At 40.5% G+C, this 16,068-nt stretch overlaps 1 protein-coding gene across 1 annotated transcript in view; it reads right to left on the reverse strand.

Annotated features, from left to right (window-relative positions):
• Window positions 1-804: 804 nt before the first annotated feature.
• Window positions 805-16,068, reverse strand: part of RYBP (RING1 and YY1 binding protein) — a 64,989-nt gene continuing 49,725 nt past the window's right edge. Inside the window, exons 3-5 of the mRNA XM_059716128.1 lie at window positions 9,930-10,106; window positions 9,696-9,794; window positions 805-5,072 (exon numbers count right to left, since the gene is read on the reverse strand). Of these exons, the coding sequence (XP_059572111.1) occupies window positions 4,820-5,072; window positions 9,696-9,794; window positions 9,930-10,106 (529 nt within the window). The 3' untranslated portion in view covers window positions 805-4,819. The remainder of the gene's footprint in view (window positions 5,073-9,695; window positions 9,795-9,929; window positions 10,107-16,068) is intronic.

The following is a 16,068-nucleotide window of genomic DNA, read 5'->3' on the forward strand; positions in this document are numbered from 1 at the left end:
ACTTGCAGGACCAGGGGCCTTAAGCTGCAAGCTCTTTGAGGCCAGCACGATTTGCTTTGTCTCTCCGACACGCCCAGCAATTCTTCAGGCTCTCAACAACACCACCTTCCTGTTTCTTCTTATTCTTGGCACAAACTATTTTGAAACACTGCCAAGTGAGCTTAGAGTAGTCAGAAACCACAAAAGAACCAAAGCTCTTTCTGGTTTAAGAGTTCCACAGGCTGAAAGTGCAGGGATTTTAAGTTTAAGATTGGAAGCAGCATAATAAATTTTCTTCTACTTTTTCAACTTAGAAATCCTCTTGTACAGTTACACAGACAGCACCTCAATCATGTACAAAAACATCTAAACTGAAACAGTCCAATAAGTAACACTTTTTGTGGACGTCCAGTACTGCTTGTCAAATACCAGTATTTTTTTCAATGCAAAAAAATGTAAGTAGATTTTCAATTAAGGGTTTTATAATTTTGCTCTTGGGAGTTAGCTAGATAACCCAAGGGCTCTTGCTAAAATCCTTTCTGCACTGTGGAAGGGGGAGGAGAATCATTTCTCTCTCTCGTGTCTAAGGCATTAAGACCCAAATCCTGCAAACACATCTGAAGGTTTAGGCGTGCATTTAGTCCCACTGGCTTCACATATAAGGGTACCCACTGCAGTTAACCACGATCTTGCGTGTTTGCAGGATTTAGGGACATGAGCTGTTTTTCATTCTGTGCACTACACAAAAAAGCTGTTTCAACAATACTAGCTGCTCACCTTGTCCGAATCCTGGCATCTCCCAAAAAAGAGAGCTTTCAGATATAATTAAATTTTACTATTTTATTTGTGAAAAAACTACAAGCAGAATTCATAAATAGACATTTCTATTTAAAGCAGGAAAATGATAAAGTGGCTTCTAATAACAGTCGTGCACATGCCAGTAACAGGAATATATTAACATCTTTTATTTGCTAGACAAAGAGCAGTGTCCAATATAAATTTCCCAAAAACATTTAAGACCTGTGAATTTCTGACCAGTTCACAAAACCACCATTGACACTTTAGCATGAAGATTAAAACAAACCTAACAGGACTGTCAGCTCTAAAGACTTTACAGAGCGGAGAAACTTTCAAAAGCGTTATACAAGCTGTCTTTCTGGGCAAATGAAAAATAGAGCTCGTATAATACATTAACATAAAAATCCACAAGATAAGATTATGTTTTGACATACTTAAACAAGCATTCTATATTTGTCTCCAACAAACAAAGCTAAGGAAATAATGTAACCATCTTTACACAGTAAATTAAGGTTACAAGTCATACACAAGAACAGAACTGCTTGCGCATTAAAAACTGTTCAGCTCCATTGTCATACTCTAAATGTTGGCTCTTAAACCATTTTCGGTTACATACAAGCAAAGGTTATTATATAGTCAGCAATTAACAAATTTTCAATAATTTACGTTTATGGTAGCTTAAAAAAGTAGACTGAGAATGATCTTGATAAGGCAGGTGAAAACATCTCAGTGGAAATTAACTCACAGAAGCTACTGCCAGGTTTTAGATCTGTCCAATTTGAAACAACCAATGTGTTCCAATCAAAAGAAATAGCCTTTGTGTTGAAATGCTTCTACTCTTCCTTTTTCCTTTGCATGACTATGTCAAACTGAGCAAGTCAGGCAAGCTATGTTGGTGTGTAGGTGTGTCAGGGTGTGTGTGTCTGTGTGTGTGTGTCTGTGTGTTTGTGTGTGTGCGCGCGCGCATGTGTGTGTAAAAGTTGAAACTTGAAAACATAACACTGTGCTTTACTTACCTGCTTTCTGTGCCACTGAATACCAAGCATATCTGGTCCATCCTCTACACTAGTGTTTTTTTGTTGTTGTTAGGTTTTTTTGTTTGTTTTTTGTTGGTTTTTTTGTTTTTTGTTTTTTGTTTTTTAAACATGCTCCCTACAGATAGCAGGTTAAAACTGAAAATGCAGAGCGTGGAGCGAATTCCATTTCCAGATACATGCCTTAGGGGTATCATCAATTCTAGAAATTAAGTGTAAAAGTAAACACTATCCTTCAAATCCACAACACAACAGCTAAGAAAGCGGCCCGGGTAAGTTCAAATGCTTAGCTAGCAATTTCTACTAAATGCAGAGTTACAGTTCACTTGTTGCAAAGTAATTTTCCACTCTCTCTTTACAATATCCTATTTTATAAAGGAGGCACACCAAAAAAGAAAAAAAGATCAAAAGATGTCACTGAATCAGTAGCCTATGAGTAGCTGGTTACTGTGTGTTAAAGCTTTTTCAACTAATCTACAAGGTCCATTCACTTTATATGAAACAAATTTCCTGGTAGACATCATGCTTTTATGCACAAATTCCCAGATCCAGCAAAGAACTTAAATATGTGCATAACTTTAAGCACCAGTATAGTCTTTTTTGAAACTAGGGGGGAGAAGCAAATGCTTGTCTCCAGGCTTTGCTGGATCAGGGCCAAAATGCATGCAAGCCTAACTGATTATGATTCATTTATAAAGCAGTGCAAAATATACAACTTCAGGGGCATCTTCAAAAAGTCTCTCTTAAAAAATTATTCCAATACATCTCAGTAAAATAAATAAATATGGCTGACCAGTTTACCCTCCCTGAGACCCTTAAAGGAATAGTAAAAACTGGAAAAGGAATGTCTTTGCAATATCCCACTAATGTTAAAATGTGGATCGAGAAATTCATAGTATTAAAACTATGTATATTATATTTTCTTGATGCTCATAGGGAGCATCTGATTTCCTTTGGTTCTTTAATAAATACTTTAAAAATGTTGTTTATAAAGGTAAATACAGCCTATATTTCCAATATAAGCAGAATTAAATGGGGGTGTCCATGTTAAGGTGTTCACAATAAAAAATGCAGTTGCAAAGGCCCTGCTTTTTACCATACACCTTCAAGCACAGCTTGTAATGAATTAGTTAAGTACAGAATACTTTGATCGTACGTGTGAAAGGAACCTATGTCTGCTACTCAAAACCACGCTGATCTGAAAACAAAAATTTAGCTCAGTTGCCTCCACATACAGAAATGATTTTTGCCAAGCTAATAATTCGCAATGGAAGAAGCTAGCACCAGGTTACTATTAAATGGCCCTCTTTCCAAACATGGCACCCAAAAAAGGGTATCCCAATGCTGTTGAATAAAGCCACAGACTCTGTGCCTGAAATTACTGCCAAGCACTCTGGAGCCACACAAATAAGGATAAAAAGCCAAAAGAGCTCCAAAAGTTTAAAAATAAAGCAAACGATATTTGTTTCACCTCTTCAGACTAGTGTTCTAGCAGGCTAACACCTAGAAGGAAAACTATAAAGCAAGGCTAACAGACCAAGAAATGCAGTCTGAATAGCTTTAGAGCTAGAATGAAAGAGATACTGGCCATCCGTCTGAGCTGCACTTGTTGCTCACTTGCCAGCCCGAAAGCTTTTCACAACTTTAGCTCCCACAGCAGGACAGCTAAACATGTCCCAACACTGACAAACCTCACATGTCGTCACTGGATGATCCGCTGTTCAGAAGTCACTCTTGGAATCCAAACCCAATTCAAACACAAAATAATCCCCGTAACAACATGGAAGGAGACAGACATGAAAGGGTTGGATCAAGGAAGAACCATGAAACAACAGATGGGAACAAGTAACCATTTCTTACATCAGCCCCCCAAAAAGGCTTCTGGCCCTACAGTTCTCTCTTGCCTTGAATCCTAACGCAAAAAGCTACTCCACAGACTTTTAAAGTTACCGCAGTTAACGATGCAGGTCTGGAAAAATGGATGGAATTCATCAAAATTACACAACGTTGTATTTTTGTGCAACTGGCTATGCAAAAAGATAGTGAAATAAAACAGGTTACCAGCATACGCATGAAACTGTGGCATTCAGCTTAGTTTTGAATGCACCCACTTGAATCAAGACGTGAACTTGTGATTTGTCAGTCTGAGTTATCCTACCGGGAATGTGTGCTATCTGGAGCAGTCTTCCAACAACAAATCACAACACTCATATAAAAAATAAACAAACCAGAAGATCAAAACTATTTGTCCAGCCAAAGCATGGGGAGGAGGGGGAAGGAGGGGATGGGGAAAGGAACAAAAAAAAAAATAAAATAAAATTCGGGTCCCATCTAGATTCAAACCTTCAGGAATACACTTCCCATCTCAGACCGGTTCCATTTCAGCTTCAGCACTTTCACAGAAGGGGACTGTCCCAGATCTTTACTGTTCAATATTATTGTTTCGCTTCACAGTGTTTCAAGCACCAGCGTTTCCATGTATTGGTTTCAAATAACCCTTTATATATATTTATTTATATATATATTTATATATAATTTATATCAAAACTGATAGTACACAGTATAACTGGAGGAAGAACTGAACTTAAAGGATATGCTGAAAAAGAGGATGGAGTTTGTGAATGCAATAAATAAAGCCCCCTTCCCCTGCCCTCCCCCCCACTCCAAAAACAAAAGGTTGTAATGTTCATGGAAAATTGTGCACAGCAGATATTATAAAAAAGTAGATTCAGGAGCACATCCAATTATAAATGATTGTTAGGAAAATCATATAAAACAATGGAATACATAAAAGTGTCAAGAGTAATCGTCAGGGTGCGAAATTCCTTGGTGGCCAGATGCCCATGGCAAGCAGAAATTATCCTGGTTGCATCAGTAAGAGGTCGATGTCCAAGAAAGTGTATGTTCAAGCACAGAAGAGGCTCTCCAGGATTTAAACAGCATGGGCAGGTGGAGTGTTTGAATTTCATACCCTGATTCATAGTTTTCCACAACTCCATGTGCAATTTTCAGAAAGATTCATCGTTGACTGCTGACATGTCCCCCTTGGGTGTGGAGGAGCGGGACGAGCCCTTGTCTGTGCTCTCAGAGCCAGAGCTGCTCTGATTCTGTTGTTCTGATCCTGCACTGGAGGTCACTGTAGATGAGGATGTGGAAGAGGAGCGAGTCTTTTCTTTAAAGTCTGTGATAATCACTGTGACGTTCCCTACTGTGACTGCCAGCTGCTGTGCAGTACTTCTGTCCACATTTTTCAGTCTGGGTCTAAAAAAAGAACAGAAGAGGGGAAAAGGAAAGGTTTGTTAGGAACAGTGTTTGGGACAAACCTTCTGTGTTGGCAGCCCACTTGCACCGGCAGGTCTCGGACATTTGGAAGAAAATGCAGCACCCGCCCCGTGCTTGGAGCTGTGCAGAGCACGCAAAGGACTCAGCAGGCTTTTTGCTCCTGTGGCAGCACAGTCTGCGTGGGTTGTAGCAGGAACACGTTCATGCCTGGGGGGGGGCGGGGGAGGGGGGGGGAAGGGCTGCCTGGCAGACCTCTGCCAAGAGGATGGGAAGGTTAAAGAGGTACTCCCTCAACCCTATTCTGACAGAATGGAGGATGCTATGACACAGCTGTGGGGACAGGAGCCATAGAAATCCTCAGGATCCCCTCCCCACAGGGCAGATGAAAGAACTGTTATCTGAATTCTCCATCTCATCACGTGCCCTGATATAATGAGACAAGGCTGTGACTTTGCAATACAAAACCACATGAAAGCATCTGAACATGGCTTTCATTCCCATATGGAAACTCTGCAGCTGCAAGCGAGTTGGGCACTGGGACAATCTGGCTTTCCTGCTCAGTTGTTCCCAATTTCTATGAATGAGATGCCCAACCAGCCTGTGTATGAAACAGCTCAAAATGCTCCCTCCTGAACAAGGCCGTTGGAAGTAAAACCCAGAGCATTCAATTCTAGTTTTCAGTTAGCTCTTTCCCCATTAGGAGACAACAGGAGAGCAGAGCACATTGGTATTTATAGCTCAGGATTATCTCAGTAATTTGCGTGCTGTGCTATCATGCAATTAGTAAACCGGCTAATAAGGAACTGGGCTGTGCACAGAGACTGACATTCACATATGCTTTCAAGGCTCGAGCTAAACCTGATACAAATATACAATGAAATGAATTAAAGGCTAACTTGAACAAGGAAGTACTGAAGGTGGTCTAACGACTTATCTCCAGCTACTGGAAGACAAAGTTTCTCCTGCGACTAATTTTTTTTGCAAATATCTAGTTGATCTAATAAAAGATATCACCTCTTCCACGAGTTTTGATTCCTTTTGCCTCTAGACAAATATGGCTACTACAACCTGGATACCTTCTGTGACTATCTGCATTTTTACAATCAACTCCTTCCCCTTACAACCAAGGATATGACAGGCAGTAGAAAATTCCCAATCAGGGTAATTACCGAGGTTATTCTCCAGGTCACTGGGAAGTTGCCTTCTTAAGAGATATGGGGGAAAGATGGGTTAATTCAAGACCAAGCCCCAGCTTTTAGACAAGCAGGCATCAGAATGAGCCTGCCTTTTCTCATCTGCTTGTGGCTCATTTTAAGCTAGCTCAGAACAGCAAAAAAAAGATAGGAAAGAAAACTGATCTTTTCTTTTCCCAGCCTATTCATGGAAGGAATTTGTAGATGACCTTTCTAAGGCTGCCTCTTCCAAGTGATGGTCCTTTAAGAAACACCGGGAAACTGCACTAGGGCTATCAGCCTGCGGAAAATAGTGATGGACTGAAAGTTTCTGAGGGCAAATAATAACATTCTTGCAAATCCTCCAAGATGCTCTTATTCCAAAGAAGTAGCTTTACAGGTAACACATGAAACAATGTTCTTATTCACTGCATTTATAACATGCATTTAAAATGTGCTTAAAATATTCCTGTACTGAGATAAAACAGCCATGGAATAATCTTGTTTCTATTTACTATTTATTCCCTTTCCACTAAGTAACTCCATTCTTCAAAACTGTAGTTACTCTCAGTGAATTTGAATACCGAGTCCTACACCCACATGCTTGTGTGCTGTATACCCATACGTACAAGAGTGTGTGAAATTTTCACATATAACCACAGACTTAGATGAAGTGATTAACATCGCCCAGCTTGTGGGGGAGGAGAAAGGCCAAGTAGCTCAGCATAACCGGGGGTTTCAGCAGTTCTCAGGCGTAGGCTCAGCAGCCTGAGCATGGCCAACATCACTACAGTAAGCATGCCAGGAAGTGTAGTAAGTTTATATATTTTTCTGAACCAAGCCCCAAGTTCCTCTAGGAAACCCAGCTCTTCCTGTAATTTTACTGGCCTGTTTGTTTCTCTCATGCTCAGAAACAGCTAAAAATCCTGGCCTGGATTATCTCCCTGTCCGCACTCTTCTCCTCTTGGTGATCTCAAACGCATTTCTACAGAGAAAGACAATCCAGCCTAATATGAAATAGCTTTGCAACACATACGCTTCGATTTCCTAACTTAAAATGCATGAGCAATGAGAAATGCCCTTCAAGATCCACCTCAGAATAGAGATTCCCCCTCAGTTATATGACAAGATATGGTTGACTAATGAAATTAAATTTACAGCTGAATTTTCATGCAGACGTTGACATTGGAAAATACACTATTTGCCATTACACATTTGGGGGTTGCTTTAATGGTGCAGGAGAGATCCAGTTTTGTAACTGCTGGGGTTTCTGGCTCCTCAATGCTAGAGAAAGCTTCTACGTATTTCAGCACGTTAGCAGCTGTTCGTTTGCTACCGGCAGTTAATCCGTCATGCAGGTACGGGATAGAAGTTCGTACTAAGGCCACAGTCAGCAGAAGCACGTGGCCATGTTCCTGCCATAAGCACAGTTGAAAGGTGGTAGCGATCAGAGGAGCACTAGCACAGACTGACTGGCCCATGCAGAGTACAGCAGGTCCGAGTCTCTTGAACACCTGGAATTTACAATGGCCCTTACAAATGGGGAGGGACAGTGCTCTACCGCTGCAGCACAAGTATCTGGTATTTTCTACAGAGCCTAGTACAATGGGAGCAGTGCAACTTAACAGCATGCTGCAGGCTTTACATTAACAAGAAGTAACAACCGGAGACAAAAGACCATCCTGCCACCCCCTCGGACAAATGCCCCAAGATCCACACAGATTTCTCAGAATTTCTGAGAGGGTTAGTTCCCAGCTTGCTAAAAAATGGTTGAGAGATCTGAACAAGGACAAAGACCGAATAAATGATAAAGTGTTTCTATACAAATAAAAGTTATTTAAAAGAGACCTGGGATGGATGAACCTCACTGACAGCCAGGAGCTGAAGCTGCAACAAGAAAACCAGGGTTAGAGCAGCAAAAGTGTTAAAACTATAAAAATTGTCGGTAGGAAGCTGCTGTATCATCAATGCTGCGTTATGTCCTAGGTCAGACCTGACAACCTTCGAAAACTATTTTGGTATAATAAAATCTTCCCATGATGCACAGAATGGATTAGAATAGCCCCACAGTGACTGAGCAATCCTGCTAAGAAGTTCACCCAGCCTAGGTCATTCTTATATATATATATATATATATATATATATATATATATATATATATATAAATAAAACCTAACCATTTAATGATAGCTGACTGGCAAGGTGTCTCAAAATCCTCCTATGACCAAGATCCCAAACTGAATATTGCTGCAACACATTTATACAGCAAAGACACAAATCCTTGAGAGAAGAAAGGCAGCACTCGTCAACAGTCAACTCAATCTTCTAAATCAAGCAGAGCAAACTAGTTCTGCAGGTTAAGTGAGCCAAAGGACCAAACGTGTGAAGAGTAGCTAGCATTAACAAACACTGCTTTCCTATAGCTTAGGAATTTCCAACATAATAGCAATTCTGTTGAATTGTGTAATATTAGAATCCATATGCAGTGGACTGGAGACCTTGTTTTACCAAACTTAATACCACAGTAGTACACGACCCATTAGTTTCAGTTTCACATTTTCCACAAACCACAGCAATTCAGCTAAGTTTCATTATAAGTTACTGTAGTATGCAATTCACATGCACACATAGACAACACACACGCAATCCAGTTCCAGTGAGATTTAGGTGTCCAAATTCTGCCTTCATGACCTCTATGATTTCAAGTTGTTAACAAGGCCAGAATTTGGCCTCCAAGATTAGCAACTGCTGATTTTGAGAAATAAGGAGTAAGACTTCATATAAAAAAAATACAAGTCAACACAGCTGAGGGCAAGATTGGACCCTAGCACACAGGTCAACTGCCATCCAACTTATCTATTTCAACCATCCACTTTATCCTGAGGCAAAGGAATAGAAAGTTTCCCGTGTTCAGGCCAGATCTCCTATGGTCCTTAAAAGCATATATTCAAAAATGAATTCTCCAGATAACTGAAGTGCTTGTATTGAAGAGCAAGGCTCCAGGAGAACATAACATGCCCACTCCTCACACTGTTATTGAGTATCAGGGAAAGAAGATGTGAAGAAGCCGATAGGTGACAATTTAAAAACTGCTTAATAATGATTTTTCTACACTGCAGTTTAGCAGCCAAACAACTGCCACCCCGACCGAGTTCTGACTCCTTTATTAGAGGGCAAGAACCAAGCAGCTATTAATGATTATTCGCACTACTTGAAGCTGCTCTTTCCAGAAATGTTCACATGCATAGGCATTACTGATGCCCTCACCAAACTCATTCTGTAAGGAAGTACAAATACTCTGTTTCCAGGTCTGTTAATTCAGTTTTACGAAACTACTCATTGGGACTTTTCCATTCAATTCAGTTTTGATGTTTCATTAGTGAGAGACGTCAAGAACAGCAGCTACAGCAGCTGATTCTGTAAGAGTTACCTTGAAGTGTGATTTGAGTCGCTGGTCTTTGTTGTTGTATTCCCAGACTGTATACTGTTTGCTTCACTAGGAGGATCTTTCACAATATCTGACTTTGGTCTGCAAAAGGAAAGAGAGAAAATATAAACAGCAGGTTTCTGGCTGAATAACGTACAATACTGCCTGACAACATCACTACTTAAAGCTTCAGCAGAGAATAGCTCTGCGTCTTACTAGTCTGCCCTTGTCACTTACTTAGTCTTCTTGGTGTTGTTCTTCTTTGTAACACTTGGACTGATTTCTTTTTCCTTGTCAGGTTTTTCTTTGTCTTGCTTTTCCACTTTTTCTTTCTTTTCCTTTTTAGGTGGCGGTGGGGTCGCATATTGCTGAGCAACTTGTTGTGCCACCAACTGTGAGTTTATTCTAGGCTTTCTATAAAGAGAAAAAAAATACCCACTATCAATTATTTAATAAAGAATGTGTCATTTTAAATGCAACAAACAACATTACAATCTATCCATCAATCAAAGAAGAATATTTTCCTCCAGGCGCAGAGTATATTTTCCTCCTTAATATCTGCAAGCAGGAAATTTTCAGACTAAGCAGCTAACACTGCTACAAAATTGGAGTTATATTGGTAATCCCATACGTTTTTAATCATTTTCAATATTCCTAACAAATGCAATGCTCCTTTTCTTCCACAGGCGTCATAAATTTAGTCTTTATACTTGGGAGACAATAGCGAATGATAGTTTTCAAAGTTGCCAGTGCTGGGTTTTTTTATTCTATTTTATCAAATGGACATTGGTAGCACGTTGCACACAGAAAGTGAAATCAGAGGGTCATGTGCTCTGCTTAAGCTAAGTTTCCAAAAAAATTCTACATGTGTGAAGCGGCAGACTTGCAATTCAAGAACAACAAAAGGTAACTAAGGGTTGCTCTGTTCCAAAGGCTGAGATTACAATTCACTGCACAGAACAAATGGGACATTCACAGAGCCTTGAAGACACTCGTCTGCGCCAGTCTCTAACTGGTACACCCTCAGTGCCAGTCTGGAAACTCCAACTAGTGCTCAGTTTATCTATACAATGTATATTCACAGTTACACAACCTCCCCCCCCCCCCCAAAAAAAAAACAAAAACAAAAACAAAAAAACGAAAAGAAAGGATGCTCTTCCTGGAAAGTAGTGACACCCTCAAACAACTCAGCTAGATTAGATGCAGGAGGGGTGGTGTTCATGCTCTTGCAGGCTTGCTCTAAAAGCAGAGCTAAGTCTAAAGCAACCTGCTGCTGCTGCCCAGTAAGTGGCAAAACCAGGTAAAGTGAGGTCCCTAGTTGTTGCTGTGACCAGTAGCCGCAGGCTTGGATTTCTCAGATAGGTAATGCTGTTCATAAGGCAGATGGTAGGCAGAGAGAAAACACAAGAACAAAATTTATGAAAAAGTTAGTCAGGGAGAGAAAACTGGAAGAGAAACAATGTAAACAAGCTCTTTGTTCAACAGATTTCTATTGCAAACTATTATCTGAAGTAGAGTGATAGATCAGCACATAATTCACTGGTTCTGCATTCTTACTAGAAATGCATATACTCATATCTTCTGTAATCCTCATCCAAGCTATTATCACCTTGAACTTCCTTCCGTGAAGCAGTTCACAGAATATTTTTACAGCACTACTTCTGATTTTTAAAACTCTAGAAATCGCAGGACTTCAAAGTCTGGCTTGTGACGGAATTAGAAGAATCCAGGCCCTCTGGATCCTACGCTTCAGAAGTGCATTAATGCTGTAACCATCTCTCCAAGAATCTCTGCAACATCGTTGATCTCTAACCTGGGTACAATGAAGATCCAATGCTGTATATGGCCTGGACCATGACAGGAGTATTGCAATTAAGCAATGCTTGGCCAAACACTATTATACTATTTGAATGGACGAGGTCTTTGTCTTTCTAACACTATCGCTAGAACATGCAAGCCTAGTAATTTCAGTTCCAAAGCTCGGAAACAAGGTAAGAACGAACCCCCTGACAAACTTAATATGCAACATCTACAGTGCCTACTCCAAGGACTAACAGAGGGTAGGTCTACAGTACAATCAAGGGTGCAACTGCAGGCTGTGCATTCATATCAAAGCAGTTTTAAAAACTCACTAGCTTGGGTATCATTATCACTGGCAGCATAGCCCTGGCAGAAGTTCCGTTCAGATTGGCCACCCCGAGTATTTAATTACGGCAGCAAACAAATCTTGATGCTGCAGCTACCAACCCCCATGCTAGCAAGTTTAAAGCACCAGCTACAGTCATGCCTCTGACGACAACGTAGGCATACCCACAGGAACATTAAATCACCATGCGTCCCTGTTTAAATAATGCCAGGCTACTGATTAGTCCGCTCTTCAGAATGTCAGTTCTTTGGCTTCGCTCAATATTATGTGGCAGTAAAACCAAGACAGTTAAAAGATACCTACAGTGAATGGTGGAAGGTGCTTTCACAGACTAATAAGTCTGCTGCATAAACTTACTTTGGTAATAGAAAAAAGCATCACACTAAGGACTGCTACTGAATATAGTCCTTGTAAGACCAGAAATTAAATCAAGAACTAGCTTAAAAGCTGCTTAGTGGTTTCCTGGTTCTTCGGTGGAGAAAGACAACACTATCTGCCAATAAAACCTTTACACTGATCAATGATGTGTGCAGACAACAGAAGCAGCACAACGAACGGTTCCTACTGCCATCACGTGAAGGTCTGTGCAACTAAAAAAGCCTCTCAGTAAACAAGGGAAGGGATTTTGCTGGTAATTCCTGTGCTTATATTAAAGCAAGGTTTCAGGGGTTCAGCTCAATTACAAAACACACTATTAGGTCCAGTCTGCCTACTCAGTAAGTTACAATCATGGTTGTAAATGGCTTAAACCAGCCATGTTGCACCTAAATTCTTCAAACACATGCTTACAGCCTAATCCAGTTTATAACATGGCTGTATTCACTTCTGAAGTGAATACAGATAATATGAATTCAACTCCTCATGCCGCATTTTGAACTCCTTAATAGTTAGGATTTTAGAGATAAAGTGAAGAAGGCAAAGCTATGTCAAGTGCTGCATGGCTTTGGTTACCAGGAAATTTAAACAAACGTTCTCTTGCACACCAGACAATGAAGTTGTAATGTAAGCATAATTGTCCTTGAAAGCTTTTTTCTGTATAATGGTTGCTAAGACAGTGTACATTAAGAAAGCTTCTTTGAAAGAAGACCATTTTACCCATGAATCATCCATCTTCAAAAATGTTCCCCTTGGAGGAATCAAGGGTAAATGGGATTAAGGGTAAATCTACTGAACTATTTTGTTGTTTTTAATGGAAGATTGGGGACAGTTTCACATCTGTATGTTTTACAGAGATGATCCTACAGCTTGACTGCATAGCAGGTAGTGGACATAAAACATGACACGCAGAACTATTTAGCTGGTATAAAAAAGGAAGATTTTACTAGACGAATGAATGCAGTCACACACACAGCTCGTTAAAATAGCAGAGATGATCGTGAAGTGCAACCTGTTGATCTTTTAAATTTCCAGGAATAGTAGAATTTCACAACTTTTCCTTGTTACCAGTTTATACGGTTGGATAAGAAACTGAATAGTCACATTATTGCTTGGGTTGGTAGCTTATTATCATCTGTCCTAAAAAGATCACACAACGAAGGAAGAGAGTTGACAAATCCTTGGAGAAAGGGGGAAGATGCTGTCTTCTTATATGACTGACCTGACTGCTTGAAGCTGCTTTTTCTGCAGTGACAAACTTTAAATTATTTGCTGTTTTAGATAATGAGTTAAATCAGAAGCTCTTACCATTTGTGCTAATGCATTTTGTCTAAACTAAGTGATACATCAAGGATCCAGACTACCAACGTGAGGCATGCCTCAAATAAGGTGATCTACTTTACAGACTTTTGATTGGCTCTTTGTGATGGTAGCCAGGTGTGGAGCTCTCCTACAACTTTAATGACTGGGGAACTGATAATAATATACTATATTTATAACCTTCCCAACCCACATTTTCTGCCAAAGTCTGGAGTGCTGCGCTTCCCAGTAAAATATTAAACTCCTTTAAAAAGGGGCACTATCAACCTGGGGGGAGGGGGAGGGGGGAAATCACATTTCCATTTGAAAATACGCTTACTTGTAACTTCAAAAGATGCCATAAACTGGAATAAAAAAATCCCCGCAGAAAATGGGAATGGGGCTGGTTAAACACTTCTCCTGCTTGTTTACTAGAAAGTACCATGTATTCAGTGTTGCAGCCTCCAGGCTGGTCAGGGACATAACTCTTGCAGTGCTCCACCAATTCACGTGCCTCCTCTACTCTACAAGAAAGTGAAAACTGCAGCAGAAATCTGAAATTGTGTGCAAAGAAAAGGGGGAGCAGCAGGCAAGGGCTGGGAGGGGTAAGGGAAGAGACCTGCCTGGGAGAAGAGACTAAATAATTTTAAAATGGCATTTAATATTTTAAGGGAACGGCCATTTATTTGGATTTCTAGCAAATTTGGGGAAATTAGAAGAGGACAAAAGTGCACAAGTGAGGAGGACCAAACCTACTGAGAAAGAAAAAGGAATAAACCCAGTGATTAGGGAGCTGTTGATACTCAAGCTACAATGAGTAGGAGCCCTTTAACACTAAGAAAAAACAAGTAAAAAAAAAAAAATCAAATGCACTGCTAATCACACAGCTCAATATAGACTGCTTTTGCAATGTCCATGTCTGTAATATAGCTGGTTGGCTTCTAAGCCAAATAAATTATCTCCAATAGCAGATCTTTTCCACAGAGACAACTCAATATTTTTTTTTAAATACTTAATGCACACCTGCTGTAGAGACCTAAGCCAGATGGCACTCTCCATACAATATTCTGGGTCCTTCTGCCTCCATGACTTCACAGAGCAAGCTGAAGTTAGGCTATTTCCAAAACAGGCCGTTCTCTACCAGAATTACGGACCCCTTTCTATAGTGGTGTAGTCTATTAAGTTTTTTCCATGTCAGAGGACTCGGTACTAGGCTCTCACTATAACAATAATAGAAAAAGCTTGCTTTCCCAACGTCCCAAAGAAGGGTATGCATTCAGCGTATTCTCTGATGGGTGCAACTGCTCAGACTTTGAAATGAAAGAGGAAAGGATGAAGATTTTGGGAGGGAGAGAGTGGTGAGAGGGCTAAGCCATATTTCCCCTTGGAACACAGTGAATTAACCTATTGCAGAGCAGTGGGCCACCACAGTACAGAAGGATCCCTTTCCACTAGTTTAATACCCTACTGTGTTCCGAATCTTTCTGGACACTTTACATTCAAGATCTACAAAAACAGACTACTTTAACACAAATATCCTGTTATTCTCAAATAAGGTCGCATGAAGGGAGAACAACCCAAAGCAGAAATGTCTCTAGACGACTTGTGAACACTAGTAAGAAAGAAAATGGCCTCAGAGATGAAGATGAACCACTCTGGGGCCAAATCTTGCTGAGACAGAAAGGGCACTGAGTTTTAATGGACCTTCAACAACCATTTGACTGCTAAAACAAAAGCAGAGGCAGCCTCCTCTCAAAATTGTGCGACTAAGACAGAGTCAAGGAAAATACACTAGTGGTTCAATAAGCTATCTGCAGTCTTTACTCAGACAAGCTTCCCAGCTACAAACGACATTTTTTCTACCAAGACGGGCTAAATGAACTAGACAGAATGCAAAACTAACTACTTCTGGCTCATGTCTAATGCTGTTAATAAATCACATAGCATCCCCTGAAAAACCTTTAAACAGAAAGGACACAAGACTTCACATGGCTACATTCAGACAAAAACTCCACAGAGCAAGTATGGAGTTAACTGCAATGCTCTGCCTCTTTCCGCAATCTAGTCAGAGTCCTCCTAAAGCATCCAAACAAGGTGAGCGTTCGAAGGAATACCTACAAATCTGCCGGCAGGTTTTCCCCTTGGCAGTGCAGACGGCTACTGGAAACTGGTCAGGCACAGAACACCTGGCAGAAAGCAGCTTCTAATCTGTTCTCACCCATATGGCACTGGGGCAGCAGATCACTTTTTTGCAGAACTTGTTAGAAGTATCTGGCAAGAGAAATACACCTTGCAATAACTATTCAGGGGTTGTGATGGTGCTAGTACCATTTGGGATGACTGAAATATGACAGGTCGAACACAAAAAGCTAAGAGGTAAGTTTTATTAATATCCAACAGCCATGTAAAGCCCAACAAATCCTCATGCTGCCTGCCAGCCAGTCTTGTGCCACGGGACAAGATGGCCAGTCTGGGGAAACCTGGTCACTTGAAAACTGAGATAAGCTACACATCAGCAGCCAGCACTGCCTGTCAAACACATTTTACAGCCATCAC

Source organism: Alligator mississippiensis, chromosome 12 (genome assembly GCF_030867095.1).
Source record: "Alligator mississippiensis isolate rAllMis1 chromosome 12, rAllMis1, whole genome shotgun sequence".
In the NCBI taxonomy this organism is placed as follows: domain Eukaryota; kingdom Metazoa; phylum Chordata; order Crocodylia; family Alligatoridae; genus Alligator; species Alligator mississippiensis.